This window comes from Pinus tabuliformis, chromosome Q, assembly GCF_031772625.1.
Source record: "Pinus tabuliformis cultivar Carrire ecotype Pingquan chromosome Q, CPIR1, whole genome shotgun sequence".
NCBI lineage: Eukaryota > Viridiplantae > Streptophyta > Pinopsida > Pinales > Pinaceae > Pinus > Pinus tabuliformis.
In genome coordinates, this window is record NC_142296.1 from 87768524 (window position 1) to 87786817 (window position 18294).

At 37.5% G+C, this 18294-nt stretch overlaps 1 protein-coding gene across 1 annotated transcript in view; it reads right to left on the reverse strand.

Moving 5' to 3' along the window:
• LOC149218380 (AP-2 complex subunit alpha-1-like) overlaps positions 1-18294 on the reverse strand; it is a 185884-nt gene that overhangs the window by 60202 nt on the left and 107388 nt on the right. The window contains exons 9-12 of the mRNA XM_089383930.1: positions 7883-7984; positions 7501-7598; positions 6072-6153; positions 5814-5902 (exon numbers count right to left, since the gene is read on the reverse strand). Of these exons, the coding sequence (XP_089240056.1) occupies positions 5814-5902; positions 6072-6153; positions 7501-7598; positions 7883-7984 (371 nt within the window). The remainder of the gene's footprint in view (positions 1-5813; positions 5903-6071; positions 6154-7500; positions 7599-7882; positions 7985-18294) is intronic.

Sequence of the window (18294 nt, forward strand, 5' to 3'; positions counted from 1 at the left end):
GTGCATTAGATCCTACAACTACTTCCGACATACACCATTTATATGCCTTAACCTACCACAATAAAAACATTTAATAGCTTTTCTACATTTATATGACTCAGGAGATTTATTTCCATCATTTACTTATCTCTATTTGTTGCCCTTGCTCTTAAATTTTGCTACAGGTGCCACATTAGAAGCCTCAACTCCACTGTTATAACCAAACTTAATTCTCCATCTATCTTGTTACTAGATCTTAGCGCTCAACCACTCAAATGTCATAATTATATCACTACTAGTAATGTTTAAACCCTCAAAATAATTTGCATTGAAGGACAGCAAACATTTCAAGTTATAACCACCATATCTTCTATCATTTTTTTTCATTTCATTTAAACTGAGCTCTAAGATCCTTGATTTTTAGTAAATGATCTTGCAAGAAATCAAACTCCTCCATTTTAACTGACAACAACATATTTTTAAGAAACAAAGCTTTACATTTGTCTGACATTTCTGTGTGTCTTGTAATATCTCCCAAAAGGCAAATGCATCACAATCACCTTGAACATTAGGAAGCATCTCATTCATTACCAAGAGCTTCATCAACGCCATGGCTTCTCAACTCTTTGCATCATATGTCACTTGCGCATCCATATCAGTTTGACTCTGCATCTTTTTCCCAACACAAGTTTGCCCAAACATCTATATTCAAATTTAGGAAGCATCTCCCGTTTCCATGATTTTAAATCCTAACCATTAAACTTTTCTTTTCCATCCAACATTATATGGGATAAACTATCTATTTTTAAGGATTTTAAATACACCAAAAGGATCCAACAATTGACTGCCCTATTGCCATCTTGAACAGCAGATGCTCCGCAACATGAAATTTTCTAGAAAATCATTTAGAAAAAAAAAAAGACACGGGCTACTACCACACATTAAATTGTTATGTTCAAATTCTCTTCAAAGTTAATGTCAATACAAGCTTATCATTCATAAAACTTACATGTATTAATTCTCCAAACACGGACTATCTTCATGTAGGGGTCCCCACTAGAAACCCTCTCAAAAGCATAACCTACTGAAGTAGGGCGCAAATAGAAGACCACACTGAAGATGTCACAAGGAACGGATGACATGCCATTGATCCAGACCAACATGAAACAAGCCAACTCATCAAAGCTGATCATGGTGACTACCCTAGAGTGAAGACCTAATATAACAAGCAATACCAACTGAACCCCTAACCCCACCAGTACCTTGTGTCTCCTGCCTGCAAACTGAAAGTGAGTGATAGCATAGATAGCCTAGTGTAGTCCAAAAAGGACCTGCCTGGGTTTCAATGAGATGAAGAATATATGAGAGCATAAGTCCATCATAAAGTGGCCTTAGAGAGGACCATGTGGACCTTCCAGCACTCGAATAAGATGCCAGAAACTCCACACGCGCCATGCCAAGGGCAACATTTCGTAGACCCTATCCAGGAATACCCCAGGGGAGGAGAAACCAGAATCATCGCTCTGATATCTCGAAATGACTACCCATTTCAATGCTTTTCAAGCCACTGCTACTCCAACCCACCATTTTTAAGTTCTCCAACCTGGAAGCAAGTAAGATCAACCAATTTTATGGAGATTTGCAAAGAGTCCCTGCTTCACTCTGAGATCTCACAGTCCATCTCCCATGGTCTCAAATCCAAGGAAGAATGTAGTGGATTCAGAATTGTACCATGCACTCTCAGGCCTAGGGCTAAGCTCTGGGAGGCTAAAGATGTCTTGCAAAAAAAAAATCCATGCTTGCATCTGATTAGCATGTAATGAAGCCGAGGTGGCAAGTCCTCAAACCTTCAAATTAATTCACACGACCACTTAGAACATTCCTCAATTAGCTTAAGCTTGTTCCACTTCCTCTACCTCTGCTTGAGGTGGGGCCTTGTCTCTCCTACAAACCACCTATACCTATGAATTAATTTAGGTTTCAGTTTGTTTTTGGGGTCCAGGAGTTCAGCATGAAGAGAGTCACCTAGAGGTTGGAAACTTTCTTGAGTTCCAGAATCCTAAACTATATGTTTGAGGATAAGGTTTTCTAACTATACCTCTGAAACCCTTTTGGAAAATCAATGAACTTCTGCTTGCAGTTTATAGTAGCTCATTGTTACAAGTTGTTCCAATCTCTTCACAAATCCTCACAGTCTGCATTCCAATTTTGGATTGCCCGTCATTTGCAACTGAGTTAGGATATGCATATTAGGGTCTCTGCTCTCTATTCCTATATGTTGTACAATTTGGACACTCGCAATCTGAGCAAACTGTGGCTGTTTCTTATTGTTCTGGTTGGATTCCAGGGAACCCACAGTGATGAAAGGAAGAAGAGAGATATGTAGCAGACAAATAATTATTATTGGGGAGGGAAAGGGGTCAAAGGAAGGGGAAGAGGATGAGGGATGTGGAGAAAGCATGGAAAAGGGATGAAAGACAGCCTACAGAGGGGATAGACACTGTTATTTTACAGTACAGCATGAACAGCAGACCCATGGGAATACTACAACCAACCAGCGCAATTTAGCATATCGCTACCTAGTTTGTTCTATTTTGTTCTAGTTGCTCTAGTTTATCTATTTTGGCTATTCTAACCCACCATTCTACAGACACCAAACTCTATGTCCAGGCTCCGAAACCCCATGGCTATAAATTACTGTATGCCATTGTACAGATACCAAACCCAATGTCCATGCCCTGAACCCTCTGGCTACAAACTAGTGTATGCTCAGAGATTATGGTAGACTAAAATGAGAAGCTATGGCTTGAGAAGTAAAGAGTCGAGACAGTGCTCGATCAAGGTATATATGGTGGCTCAAACTAGTGAGTGCTAGTAAAGCAAGATTGAATGAATCAAACAGTCACTACATTGACGACTCAATCATACTTGGGAAATGGTGACACTGAGAAGACATGGTAATGGCAACTTATCTTCTACAGAGAAGACACAAATCTTATGCTCAAATACCCACCTAATTTCAGTAAATGGCAGCTCGATCAAATTTCGTAATGGAGGAGTCATCAAGTACATCAAAATGGTTTTCTTTTTTATGTCATGGAATAAGTTATTTAACCACCACTCATATAGCCAACTTATAACCAATGTAGGTCATTAGTACATACTACAAACAACACTTTAATTAATGTCACCAGAAGTTAAAGCTCATAACATATTATTGGACGTTCCTTATTCTCTCCTTATGCACTACGCTGTTACTCATTTTCACTCACTGTTATTTATTCATGGGTGAAAAACCCACTTCATCCACTGCTGGTTTCGACATGTGGATATGGCTCGCAAAATTGCTGTCGTGACCTGCTTCATGCTAATATTGAAATGGTCTTCAAAATTATCAATAATCAATGGTGGTTATAACTTATAAGTTATAACTTAGCAGCTTATCAGTAATGGTACATGGATGGCTAATACTAATATGCATATGAACTCTCCTTCCTGGTCATAACTTATAGTTCTTACATTGTGATTCTGGAATGGTTGTCTTATTATTTTCTTTTAATCATAAAAATAATTTATATTTTTTGGTACTTTCCATTCCCCAGCAGTGTTTAGATCCTGGCTTTTCAAAAGTCTGGTGGATCCATATCCATGATAATCCATGATTGTTATAACTGATCAGTTATGGTACATGGATGGCTAATACCAATATTATCCTAATATGCACGAGAACTCTCCTTTTTTGGTTATAACTTCCTACATTGTAATTCGGAAATGGTTTAGAGACTTCACTTTGAATTTTGTTTTCTTTTAATTATAAAATATTTTTATATTTTTTGGTACTTTCCATTTCCCAGCAATATCCCAAATACATATCCTGCCTTTTCAAAATTATGGCGGAACCATAGCAGTATCCTGGTAATTAAGGGTATAAAGCACCAAGCTTTGAGAAGCTCCATACAATGTTAGTTTAAAAGGAGAGTGCCTTCCTTGAGAAGATGATGCCCACCTCTTCCCACCACCCCAAACAATTGAAGGTATCGTGAAGAAGTAATTCAAAAATATACAAACCCTGGATGCAATCAGAATTGGCAGAAGAATCTGGTGCAGATTCAGCACTTGTTCAAAAATTAGGAATCAGAGAATCAGAACCCTAACCCTGATTTTTTTATATTTATATATTTAAAATTAAACTTCTATATTGAAAAAATTAAATAAAGAAATGAACTATGAATTTAAAATATATCAGTTGTTTAGCTCTCATACTCACAGTGCCAACTGGGGAATGAAACAAGACCACCAAACGTGCTGAAGATTTAATGACTGCAATTGCTAGCAGATAGCATCATAAAATATTCAGGCTTAACACCGAAATAATATGGAGCCATGATGGAGAATGATGAGAAGTAAAATCAATTCCTCTAATTGCAAGAGGAGAGACAAAACCTACTAATAGTGGAAAACTGTGCAGTGTGAACCCTTCTAATTCAGATTACAAGTCTATGACAACACATCAGTGACAATGGCTAAATACAAAGAGAGACCATTGAATACGGAAAGACAATTTGCATGTGAATTTTAACCTTTTAGATGAGAGATACAGTTCTCTAGACGACAGACTACACTGAAGACAACACGTTGCACAAAACTACTAAAATATAAAATTGATATAAACATGATTTCACAACAACCATGAGGTGTAGACCAGTTGGTTTGAGTGGGGTTTAGTCCCCACTAGGTCTCAGGTTCAAACCTCATGGAAGGGGTTGAGGATGGAAGCCACTTTGTGGGGAATTAAACTATCCCAGATTCCCAAGGGGTGTCCAAGTTCGACCTAACTTCCCACAATCCTGGCGATAGCCATCCCACTGTGGGTAGATCATTCTTCCATCCAATAGACGGACTGGCCCTAGACTAGGCTCATTCTAGTTACCAAAAAAAACATGCTGATCACAACTAATCTAATGCTAACTCTAAAGTGCTTAACTGGAGCACTAGGGGACAAATTGCTCAAATTTTGATCAAGTTAGCATATAATATCTATGCAATTTGTGTACTCACTTGTTCCTGGAGATGATGATGTTAAATGTTCTTCAAAGGAAGCAAAAGGGGATGGGGGTAGATCTGCCATGATTCTGTCACTGGGATCCAGAACCACTTGTATCGGAAACAGATCCTATTTTACAAAAAGGATCAAATACAAAATACCAAGAAAATAAAATAAAAAAACATGAATCCAATAATGTCATGACCACGCAAGTAGGCTGGACATGGTGATGGACAAAGATCATAACACTAGTGCCAACAGCTTTCCATGCAAGTGTTCACTGGGCAGCCCTAACAGTAAGGAAATGTATTCAAAAGTAAGCATAATGTTTTGTTTCTGAATAAGCATTGCTGCTCTCTTCATAAGAATGAACTTATGGAACTAAAGATCCCCAGAAGCTGATGTCAAAAAACAAAAGGACACAACATAATCTCTCTTCAAGCCCCATACAAAGCGTACTTCTACATGGCAATGCAAAGTTTGCTGACACCAGCACAACATCATATTGTCTATATTATAAATTCATGTGACAGCATTAGCATAACGCTTTAAGCTTATAGCCACAGTGAATCTGAACAACACAAAAGGAAAATTTTAAAATACAGGTAAACATTGGCAGACAATGTGTCATTAACACGAATATTCACAACTTCAAACAAAAAAAAAAAGAAAAAATGACCTACAGCACTACATCAAAAGCATACCGAAAAACCAGGAACGGGTAACAAAACAAAATGTACTCAACAAGGGCTAACATAACAACATCCAACGATATAGTTCGCAATCCTACCATGAAAGATCGGGTGCAAACTTCTCAGCAAGTATTGCAGCCTTGAGAGCTAATTCCTCTCGTATTGCAAAGTCAGCCGTCGTAAGATACTGCATATGTAAATGTGAAACATGAATACCTATGGTAAAATATTTCAAATAAAATGGATAACATTCAGAAAACAAATACATAGTTTACATAACTGTGGAAAGACCTACCAACATTATAAAATGTAACCTAAGAAAATTATCTTTCAACTTAAATTACCATAGAGATTACCTGTAAAAGCTCTTCAACTATATCCTTCGCATTGGTAACATCACACATCCCATATAACAAATCCAAAGCTCGTCTCCTTATACTGCATTTTCAATCCCATTGTCCTTAGAGATTAACAGAAAAACCAATTTTTACACCATGCATTTCTTAGACCAACATCTACCTCCCTTGCCTACAAGAAGCCTAGATAGTTAGTGCCATGGAGTAAACACAACAGCATTTAAGGCAACCTAGATGAACCGGTATTGAAAAGGAAAAAATTGAATAGATTCCTAATCTACCTGCAGAATTTGAAGCAAACACTAGACATCATGCATGAACATCTGACATAACTTCAGATTTCAGTTAAATGTGAATGTAAAAATCAAGATGCATATTTTAACTATTGCCTACAAACTTCAAGTAATAGTTTTCCAAAACTCAGAGAATTCAGCTTTTACATGAAATAAAGTTATGAATCATTTTTGGATGATCACAATCATGAATAATAGGTAACTTGAAATTTTACTATTACATGAGCAAAATTGAACAGAACTTCTATTAAAACCTGAACACACATCAAACTTGCCCCTTTTTTCCGATGTTCCAGCAGGTTTCCGGAGTGCAGGGTTTCAACTTGGGGATGTGTGGAGAAAACCTCTAAATTTAAGGAGGAAACACAAGGGGCATTTGGATCACCAATATAGAGCACCTTACTCCATATATTAAATATAAAAGAACAAATTCCAATTATAAAAAAATATAAAAAGAAAAAAAGATAATTTTTTGTGTAATTTAATCAACCACAAACACACATATATATAGAAACAACAACATGCCATTTGAGTCTAGCCTGAAAAGCTGAGATCAGAAGTGTTATTCTCCCCACCAAGGTTCAATTCCCGCAAGTGACATGTTGAGCTCTTAGTGAGTATATTGTTGTAATGACCTTAACCCATGTTGACAAAGCCTCGACCTTGTGCAGAATCCAGTTTACTCTATGTACCAACCTCCCTGGGATATGTATTTCACAAAAAAAATTACAAACAACAACATCCTTACACTAATTTGAAATTACATAATTTAGAAGTGGTATTTAAAATAGAAAAATCATTGTACTTCTCGTGGTAAACCATCAATATCCAAATCAAAAGGAAATGCAATGATACACCATATAATTACATTCATCATCGCTTAAAATTTAAATATTAAAGAGTAAGATTGTCACAACAAAAAATAACAATGAAAAGATATGGAACGGGAGACATTCCCAATTAGGTCCCCAAATCCATGGAGCGTGGAGAGCATAAGGGATACTCCCCAGTCAGAGAATGCAGGGAGCCTGGGGGGCGCATCCCAAACCCCTGAGAGTAGATCTCCATGGAACACTGTTTTTTTCCTTAATAATAATTTTCCATATTTAAAAAACTACCAGTCCATCAATGATTACCTTATATCGGGATCTTTTAAAGAAGTAATAATTTGAGCTTGGTGCCTTTTAATGCTCTCATGAACATCTGTTACCATCAACATTCTAGTCATATTTTCCTGCAAGAACAAAAAAATAAAAACCATGAACATGATAACTTAAATATTTCCATGCCGCATAATTGTCATGTTTGTCAATTTGTTACAAAAATGCTTCTTCTAACATACTAATCAAACAAGTGATTCTCTACAGCAGACCAGTGAATAAAACTTTCATCTTTGTCAACAGTTTCATGGTTAATGGCTGAGCATTAACCTTTATTAGTTTTGTGAATACTATAAGCATGGTTTACTTGGAAAGCCTTGAGGTTTCAAACAAAGCAGTAACCAGTTTAAAATCTTACCAGCCCAAGATATCGAATGTTAGGTTCCCGCACAGCTATAAACTTCCCAAGCAAAGCAACACACTGGGACATCATCTCCTTTTCAGCATCAAGATGCATCACCTGAATCAAGAGCATTTAGAGTTCAGGATAATGACACTTTTCCCATTCCAAAATACAGAAAACTACTCAATAAAAAGCTACAAGTATCTTTATGCATAAATCAATAGTCACATGGTTAGCTCAATTGGTTGAACTATTTGCACAAGGCATGCTGCCTTCAGTGAGGCCATAGATCACAAGTTCAAACATTACCAGCTGCTACCGCAGCTGGTTGCGCCACCCTGCATCTATAGATATTTTGGGAAAGAGGGGAGGGATCCCATGAGATATTTTTCGGAAAATAATAATAATAACAATAGTTCTATAAATCACGATTAGATAGGTAGCAACATTTTCTTGCTTTTTGTGTAAAAAAATTCCAAAACCTATCTGCAGGTATCAATTTAATTTACTTTAGAGAATTATATTAAGTATACAGCAAATTGGCAACTGCCTTCTATAATTAATCAATTATCCAAGTTTCAAACATATGCAATTTGGCAAAACATATTAATTTTACTATTATGACTATGCTTTCTGTATATCCGATCTAGGAAACTCAATCGAAGGAATGTACAGACCAGTGCAATTTAGAACATTTGAAATTTGAAAGTATTAATCAATGCCAATTAGATGTCCGTTGTAATTAAATCATGATTCAAATGTCACAATTCCATGAAGTAGACTTTTGAAATATATAGACAGTTTTATTCATTCCACGAAATGCAGCAGGTCAGGGTCACAAAAGGCCAAGGATCTCGTCTTTGTGCATTCCAACCTTCACCTTGCATTTCGTAGGGATCCAGAATATACAACTGGGCCTTGCAAATACTGGGATATGGACCTTTAATAACCCAACATGTCACTGCCTCTAACTGCACTAAGTATTGAGGAAACTAAAAGAGGTACTGAAAACACTCCTTCCAATTGACGATACACCAGTGAACATGCATTTTGTTCTATTCTTCTTAATTCAGATGAAGATGGGATCGATGACCATTCTGTTTTAGCTCATGTCGTATTTGAATGTTTGGAACATGTAGCCTGGCATATAAAGCCTTATTTATAAAGTCTGGTTTCAATTTTCGGAAAGTTGCATAATGTAATCATCTATAGGAATTAATGTATGGTAAATTCCTTGCTCAATTGCATATACATTTCCCCATACTGTGTAACTTAGGTGTATATCATTAGGGCTCACATTAAAAACTTAAATGTGACTTGTGAGTAGAGATTTAAAAGAGCGACCATTAACTTGGATCTTAAATTATAATTCCCGTGCAACGTTTACAAGTCATGATACTGTGTAACTTAGGTTTATATTGTTAGGATTCCCATTAAAAACTTAAATATGACTTGTGAGTAAAGACTAAAAAGTGGGATCATTAATTTAGCTCCTAAATTATAATTCCTGTGCCAAGTTTACAAGTCATCATACTTAGGAAAGTATTGCAACAAGGGCATGTAGCCATCAGACACCTTTATAATTCGCACTGTGTACAACAGTGTTGAGAATTATAGCTTGAACAGGAACTTCCACAAAAGTTTAGTGTGAACATATGAGAAGTAGTTCTAGATATTTTCATAAAATAATTCTATTTTTGAAAAGGTAATTTTACTTCGCTCTAGTTATTAAAAAAAAGTGGAAGTCTTATATTTAGCAGTTGAGTCTCAAAAGTGTATCTCATGCATGACTTAGACTATGAGAAATCTCAAAAAACAGATACTCAACTAAAAGTATAAAAACACGTCAAAATAGAGGCTTTAACCACAGTTGAACAGGTGAGCAGGTTAGAGAGAGAGAGCAGGCAACCAGGAAAGACATTATTCTGGGCAGTGCACAGCCTGCCATAGAGTACATACAGTTGTTCCATGCAGTAGTACGGAAAGTTGTTCCGCTCAGTTTGGGGTGATTTCAGTAACCATCTCGTGCTGTTTTTCTAATGGGTCACTTGTTGAGGTTTCCTTCTAAGTTTTTCAAAGGAATGAAAAGCCGATTTTGAAGGAGTAATTAAAAAGCTGACTATGAAATCATGTCTGGAAAATTCTCAACGCACACATTCAAAACATTTGATTCCAAAGATGAGAATCAACAGATTTCAGCCAATATGGGTATATTAATTCCAACATATGATAATGCAAAATCAAAGGCATTATCTACAAGACTCTCCTCATGAGAAACACGGCATTCATACTCCGTATAATGATGGCCTTCCAGAAACTAAGGAACCTAAGAAACATTAGTTGGCCTTCCACAACCATCGCTGCCAGAATTAAACGGTCAACAAACTACCCACAAACTGAGTTGAAAAGAACAAATAACACTAACTCAAAATCTTGAGAAAGACCAATTTGAATTTAGCACTTCTCTTCTACATCCTGTAAATTTCTTCAAAAATGGTTGCTATATGTTCAAAAACTACACTAACCCTTTCCAATGTATGATAATCACTCATGTATCACACAAATACTCTGACTCGGGTTCGGAACTAGTTGAGGGTCGACTCTGACTCTGACGCGGTATCGACTTGGCCGGTTTGATTTCAATGACTCAGTCGTTGTAAAAAATACATTAAATATTTATTTTTCTATGAAAAAACATAATTTCAAAGATTTTCATTCATGTTTCCAAACACAAAGCATTAGAATATAGAGAGAAGTCACAATATGATCAAAGTAGGCTCATGAATATATCCATTATATCAAAATGGCACCCAATGCAATGTCCAATACATACATGATATAGAGATCAAAATAAAAACACATAACCAAGGAGGCTCTAAATGGCCTCTACAACAAAAGTAAACTGTAAAACCTAAGTTACCAAGATACAGATACGGATTCAGATATGGATCTGTTGGTTTTTTGAAAAGCCAGGATCTGGATACGGTGAGGATATGGCAAGTACAAAAAAATATAATAATATTTTTTATATTTTAGAAAACATAGTTCTAAATCAAAACCATTACTAAGTCACAACATTAAAACTAAATCATTAAATTATTTATGAATCTAAACACTGAAATAATGCATGCTGCCTCATACAAAAATGATAGCAGTAATACAAAAATGAGTGGTCACTCTACTAATATGATAATATAAAGTAGGTGCATACTAACACACTTATTTTAGTTTGCCCAGTGAGATGGGCCTTAGTGTATGAGCCATTTGGAATGCTATTGCTTTCACTACATCTCCATTTATATGAACCATCCCCAACATTTTTGCCAAGATTTCCACATACTATCACAAAGGAGATTTTGGGTCTTTATTGATATTTGTTCCTTCACTCTGCTTTATAGTTAGATATAAATTAAAACCATACAAAAGTAGCAATATATGTTTTTTAATCTCAAATTAAACATTAATTAATTAATATATAAAACTATAAATTAAAACATTAATATAAATTAAATATTAACAAAACTATATATAAATTAAATATATGTTGTTAAAATTATAAATTACACATTAATAAATTATATGTGTATAAATTAAATATTAATAATATTTAATTTATAATATAAATTAATATTATAAATATAAATTAAATATATTACTATTTAATATTATATTAGCTAATAATGTTAATATTTATTTTTTAATATTATACTTGATTTATAATTAACATTATAAATTTATGTAAATGAAATATTAATAATTATATATATTGAATATAATAAAAAATTAATTAAAATTATTAAAAAGACGTAATAAAAAAACTTTAACCAATGCCTACACCCTCTCCAGCCGGAGTCACCGTCGTTGTGCTGCCCACAGCCCCGACCAAGCAACATTATGGTGTTGACCGTGTGACGCGCTGCTGACACCCCGACCACGCAACATCTCACAGTTACACCTCATGCATTGTGTTGTTGCCCCAACCACGCGATGTTTTAGTGGCTCGACTAGCCAACCTCCCGCAGTGCGCTATGAACACCCATTCCATCTTCAAAACCACCGAAATCTGCAACCAAACCAGTTAAATCGTCTCCAAAAAACAGGGAAATGTTTCGTTTGACGCTGAAACGCTAGCCTAGCGGATCATACATGGATCCAGGCGGATCCAAATCCAAATCCAGTTTGGATGCGAGGATCCGTGTTTCCTTCTCTTTACCACTGCGGATCCGATAACATAGTAGGCACCAGTACTAGCCACGCTATCCTTGGATGTTGCCTTGATTTGCTCCTTTCTTGATCCATAGCCTCATAAATGAAGCCCATAGCCAATCTTTCCCCATCCACCAACCGCAACACCTTAACAAACCAATGTTTTAAAACTCCGACTCCGACTTCGACTCGGCTGAGGGTCAACTCCGACTCCGACTTGGTATAGACTCGGTATCGACTCGGTCGGCTTGATTCCAATGACTCGGTCGTTGTAAAAAATACATTAAATATTTATTTTTTTATAAAAAAACATAATTTTAAAGATTTTCATTCATGTTTCCAAACACAGCATTAGAATATAGATAGAAGACAACATATGATCAAAGTAGGCTCATGAATATATCCATTATATCAAAATGGCACCCAGTGCACTGTCCAATACATACATGATGATGATATAGAGATCAAAACAAAAACACATAAACCAAGGAGGCTTGAAATGGTGTTATCCTCCAAAATAGATTGTAAGTCATCAAGGAACTAATACAAGGGTCCAAGAGTGTTCCTCACTCCAAGAAAGTCCCAAAGTGCATGTGTACATCTTCAAAACGTGCATCCTCCACCATGATGCCATCTAGGAGAGACCCTATGTCACCCTTTTCAAGCATGTGAGTGACATGGCACCCCTAAGGGTAAGCATTGGCATCAAAGAGGGATGTGCTAGCCCTCCAAAGTCATCTCAATGATAGCCATCCTCATCTGTGCTTTGGAAGAAGGCAACATCCACCAAAATAGGGTCAAGGCCAGCCAGGCGGCATCTTCAGTCCATTTGGGCATATCATCAAATAGTCCAACGTTCAAGCTTTTAAGTTTAGTGTTTTAGCATTTGGAGGGTCATCAAGGGGTGTATCACCATGTGGAATCAACTCAAGGCTCGATGCTCATCTTTGGAGGGCCAAGGTTGGGGCCACAAAGTTAGGTTTGCTTTAAGAAAGGGGCAAAGAACCTATTTGAAGCATTTGAAGAAGAATGAAGCTATCCCTAAGGAATCTCTACCACATATGTGATACCAACAAAACAAACCTCTCAAGATCAAGTGAGATAAACATATTTAGGGACAAAAAACCATAAGGTATCATCGTGAAAACCTTGGAGTACCCCAAAAGCAAAAAAATTAAAAAAAATCATTGTTTTTTAATTCACGGGCCACTGTCATCCAACCTGGTCGAGTAGGCTCGGACTCGGCCAGCTCGGTAATAACCCGGGCGACCGAACCAGTTCATTGGCCGAGTCGACCCGGTGAGGCCTTGACTCGGGCCAACTCAGCCGAATCGGTTCCGAGCCGACCGAATCTTAAAACAATGTAACAAACAGGCCAGTGGTCCGACTCGATCGGTTCGGTAACAAACCGGCCACTGAACCAGTTTTTCTACCGAGCTAGCCCGGCCAGGGGTCCAGCTCGGTCGGCTCGGCCAAATTTTAAAACACTACTCTTAAGGACACCGAACAATGGCTCCTCTAGCAAAGGACCTAGTAACTCCACAACCTCTGTGGTCCATTTATTCACCATTCGAAACTCAAAATCATTCTCATTACAATAGCAAGTTGACTCCATTACTTGCCCTCTTGCATGTGCACTAACTAGTATAATGGATGCCCAAACTATTGTTAATGTTTGTAGCTTGGGCAGGTAATTCTGCATAGCCCTATGTGTCTAGGCATGCAGAAGTTGCCCACAGTCTCCTCAGAACATTTGCTCTAGACTTTACGACCAAGCAATTGTCCTAAACAATAAACTTCATGAAAGGATGATTTTACTCATCTCAAATCCCAACAACAATAGTTGAAAACTTTGTTATCAACATAACTCATCTACGTTTTCAACAGCACCAATGACCAAGAAAACAACTAATACGACTGATCTACGCTCCGGAGAAAATCAACACCTAGAACAAATACTATGTGACCAGATGTTTGGTCATGAACTCTGACCCATGGAACCTCCCATGAATAAAGTAGAAATTAGTGTTTTTCCAACTTTCAACAGGGTTAACAATTGTTCAGCATTTCAATCAATTACAAAATAGAGAAGTGCATATTTTATCTCTGATAGGCTATGCTGTTTGAGTTGAGCATTGTAAAATTAGGTCAGAAATTGACCGAAAATCATAGTGTCTCATTTATGTGTGTGCTTGTTAAATGTTTTTACCAGTTGTTAAGTTAAACGTGAAAGAAAAGTAGAGTAGTCATTTAATGTTTCTTTTAAATTTGCATTAAGTTTATATATATATATATATAAGCATGATCTGAGATTATGGGCACTAAACCATATGCAAAGCAACTGAAATTGGGGAGGTCTACAGGAAACTTAAAACTTCTACACTTTCTAGCACTAATATAAGAGGTGTGTCATTTGTGGATAGTGAAGCATCTCGTCAAATGATGAGATCTCGTGATACCTTCACCAATATGGCCAAGGAGCATAGAGGTCTACATGTGGAGCTATGTGACAACACCAAGTACGCAGTGGAGGGCATTGGTAGCATACAATTCCAGCTAGACTCAAGGAGTCTAATGGAAGTGGAGGAAGTAATGTATGTACTTGTGTTGGAAAAGAATTTACTCTCAGTTTTGGCCATGGAGGGCAGAAGACTCAAGGTCAATTTCACGAGAGTTGAGGTAGTTGTCAAGCTGAAAGGGGCTAATCCTAGCGTGAGGCGAGTTATGGGCAGTAGGGAGAATAACCTGTATTTGTTGAGAGGACAGCCAACGAAAGCTCTAGTACATAGCAATGACAACCAGAGTGAGAATTGGCATAGGAAGACAGGACATCTACACTACAAGGCTCTACCATTGTTATGGGAGATGGTCATTGGTTTTTCAAAGTTTTGTATAGATCATGATGGTGTGTGTAAGGGATATTTGCTTGGCAAGTAGTCCAAGGCAGCATTTCTGCCGTGAGACCAGGTGCAAGGGTGTGTTGGAATTGGTGCATTCTGACATCTATGGTCCTATGTCAATGGAGTCTATCTCAAGCAACAACTATTTTATCATATTCATATATGACTATTCTTGGAGGACATGGATTGACTCCCTGAAGGCCAAGGATGAGGTCTTAAGTGGATTTCAGGAGTTCAAAGCTCTTGTGGAGAACAAGATTGGGAAGAAGGTCAAGGTCCTAAGATCAGACAATGGGGGCGAGTATACCTCCAACAAGTTTAAGGATTTCTACAAAGAAACATGAATCAAGTAAAACTTACAGTGCCATGTTTTCATTTTCCACCTCACTCTTCTGAGTTTTACTATTGCTACTACTGACAAGACTTAGTCTAAGATCCTCCCGAGTGAAATCACTCCATTGTAAATCCCAACACGGTAAGGTGTCTTGTCCATTGATGACTTGAACGAAGACATACCACTGCTTAGTAAACTCATTCAAGGCTACTCATAGTAGCTCGTCATCCCTGACAAGCTAACTTATCCCTGACAAGTCTAAGCCTGGTGAGGTAGGAAACAACGTCTAGACTCTAAACCCTTATTCCTCCAGGTGCTTCTTAACTTTTCTCTGAGAATCAACCTCCTGATTGTGGTAGAATTCTAGTATAGATTCAGGATGGCATCCCACATCTTCTTCGTTGTATCTAATTCTACAATATGCGAAACAATATGGTCCCTAACACCATCAAATATTATTCTTCTCACTTTAGCATCTTCCTTCCTATATGTTGTGAGTTGTACTAATAGATCCAACACAGCTCACAACATGTGCTTGCGTTGAGCTTCTTCTGCCCTCAGATCTGCTTTGATACTATGTGAAATTTTTAATATGGTCGCAGTTACTAGTTATTATTTTCAACTATCTGTAAAATAGATTATTCGTCTTCTACAAATTTTATGCAGAAAATATTGAATATAACACCATTGCAACTTCACCAAAACTAAATCACAGGAACTGAAAAAATAACACACACATAAAATAATATGCATCGATATTTTGGACAAATGTGGGGAAAACCAGTTCTGCAGATGAGTGTTTATACTATTAATTCTTCAACAAATCAAGGATTACATCAACTACTTGCCTAACACTTGCAAAGCTCCAGCAATGTTTTTCCTTCACTTCTACTAGCAAAATCGAATTGGAAATCAACGATTTCCTTTTTGTAAACCAACTTGGCCCTCTTTATGCAATTCGCACCTCCTCCAGAAATTTGCATTGGCAGACTGGAAATGCGCACAGTGTCCTCCTGGAACTCGCTCAGCCACTCTAAAATTATTCCGACAAATATACTACCTCCAACAACACACTAAAGCCACTTGCACTTCCTTCAACAACTATCTCTGACAACTAGAAATCGATCTATAGCTCCAGCCACTCACACTAGATAAACTGGCAATTTGCACTAGCTCAATCAATCTCCCTCTTGTAGAATAATTCGGCCTCCTTCCTTCTATCGGAAAACTAGAATCTCTGTGAAGAATTTCTTTGAAAATTCTCTCCTCAATTTCTCTTGTTAAAAACATATTGTTGGTGTCCTCCACGTTATCACTGAGTCACTACGCCCTTGCCATCACTGCAAATCTGTCACACGAATGTATTCTCCAAATGCCCATCAATCTTCTCTTATAATCTCTCGTTCAGTAATCAACGGCCATGATCTAATCCCAATCGATGGCTAAGATCATCTTGACACCGTCAAATGACTTTTTTAGAAGTCACTAGAGGAAAATCGACTTGCCTCAATTAATCCCAATTAATTAACCATTGTTCCTAAGTTAGACTTAGGAAAATAATTAAACTGGCTAATTAATTATAATTAAGAAAATTTCCCTTAAAAACTTTTTCTAGGTATTGGAGACACCATCCAAGTCTAGAACACCTGTCTGAGCTACACGAACCAACACCAAGCAAAAAGTGAAATAAAAGACACAAGAGAAGGACATGAACAAAGTGAGATGTTTTGCTTGCCATAAAATGGGGCACTATGCCTTTCAATGTCCCAACAAGAAGGGAAAGAAGAAGAACGTTATCTTCTGTGGAGATAGATGAGTTTGTCAGATAGTTTGAGCCTTGTCATAGACTTAACCTTCAAGTGTGGTACTTAGACAATGGAGCTTCATGCCACATGATGGATGTCAAAGAGCACTTCACAAATTTGGTTGTGAGATACAGCGATCAGGAGGCAGTGTTGGGTGATGACTCTACAATTAGAGCAGTTGGTGTGGGGATCATATCCTTTCAAAGGGAGTCACAAACTCCCTTGAAACTTGAAAGTGATAGAGGTCTTGTATGGTTCAGGGCTGAAGAAGAAGCTCATTTCTATATCTACTATTGAGGACAGGAGATACGTTGTGGTGCTCCATGATGGTAAAATCCTCGTGTATCCCAAGGGATCCAGCATCACTTTGGCGAAAGCGATTGGAGTCTGCTTTGAGAAGTTGTACAGACTTAAGTTTCAGCTGACAAGAGCATTGATATCCACTACCAACAATAGTGATTTATGTGATCTATGGCACAAGAGGATGGCACACTTGCATCATGGGGCTTTGCGCATTCTGAGGGAGGTTACAAGTGTACCGGTATTTGGCACGAAGCATCATGATCTGTGCAGTGGGTGTGCATTGGGAAAGGACACCAAGACAACCTTTCGAAGTAGTGACATCAAGGTGAGCAGTATCCTAGACTTGATTCATTCAGATATATGTGGTCCTATGTCTTCATCTTCTTTGAATGGTTATTAGTATTATATCACTTTCATTGATGACTACCCTAAGAAGGCCTAGATCTTTTTCTTGAAGACCAAAGATGAGGTCTTTAGGAGGTTTCGAGAGTTCAGAGCTCTCATGGAGAACCAGAAGGGGAGTAAAGATCAAGATCTTGAGGTCTAATATTGGGGGTGAGAACACCTCCCATAAATTCAGAGATTTTTGTGCTAGTGCAGGCATCAGGAGAGAGTGGAGAATTCCTTCCACCCCACAGCAAAATGGGGTTGCTGAGAGGAAGAAAGGGGCCATAGTTTGGGCTGCGAGAGCCATGTTACATGATTAGGGGTTACCATTTTTCTTATGGAAAGAGGCTTGCAACACTACAGTATATCTACAGAACAGGAGTCCACACAGTTTTGGGAAGCAAGACTCCTAAGGAGGCTTTCACTAGAAGGAAGTCAGAGGTAGGGCACATTAGGATTTTTGTGTGCCTTACATATTCATATATGCCCACG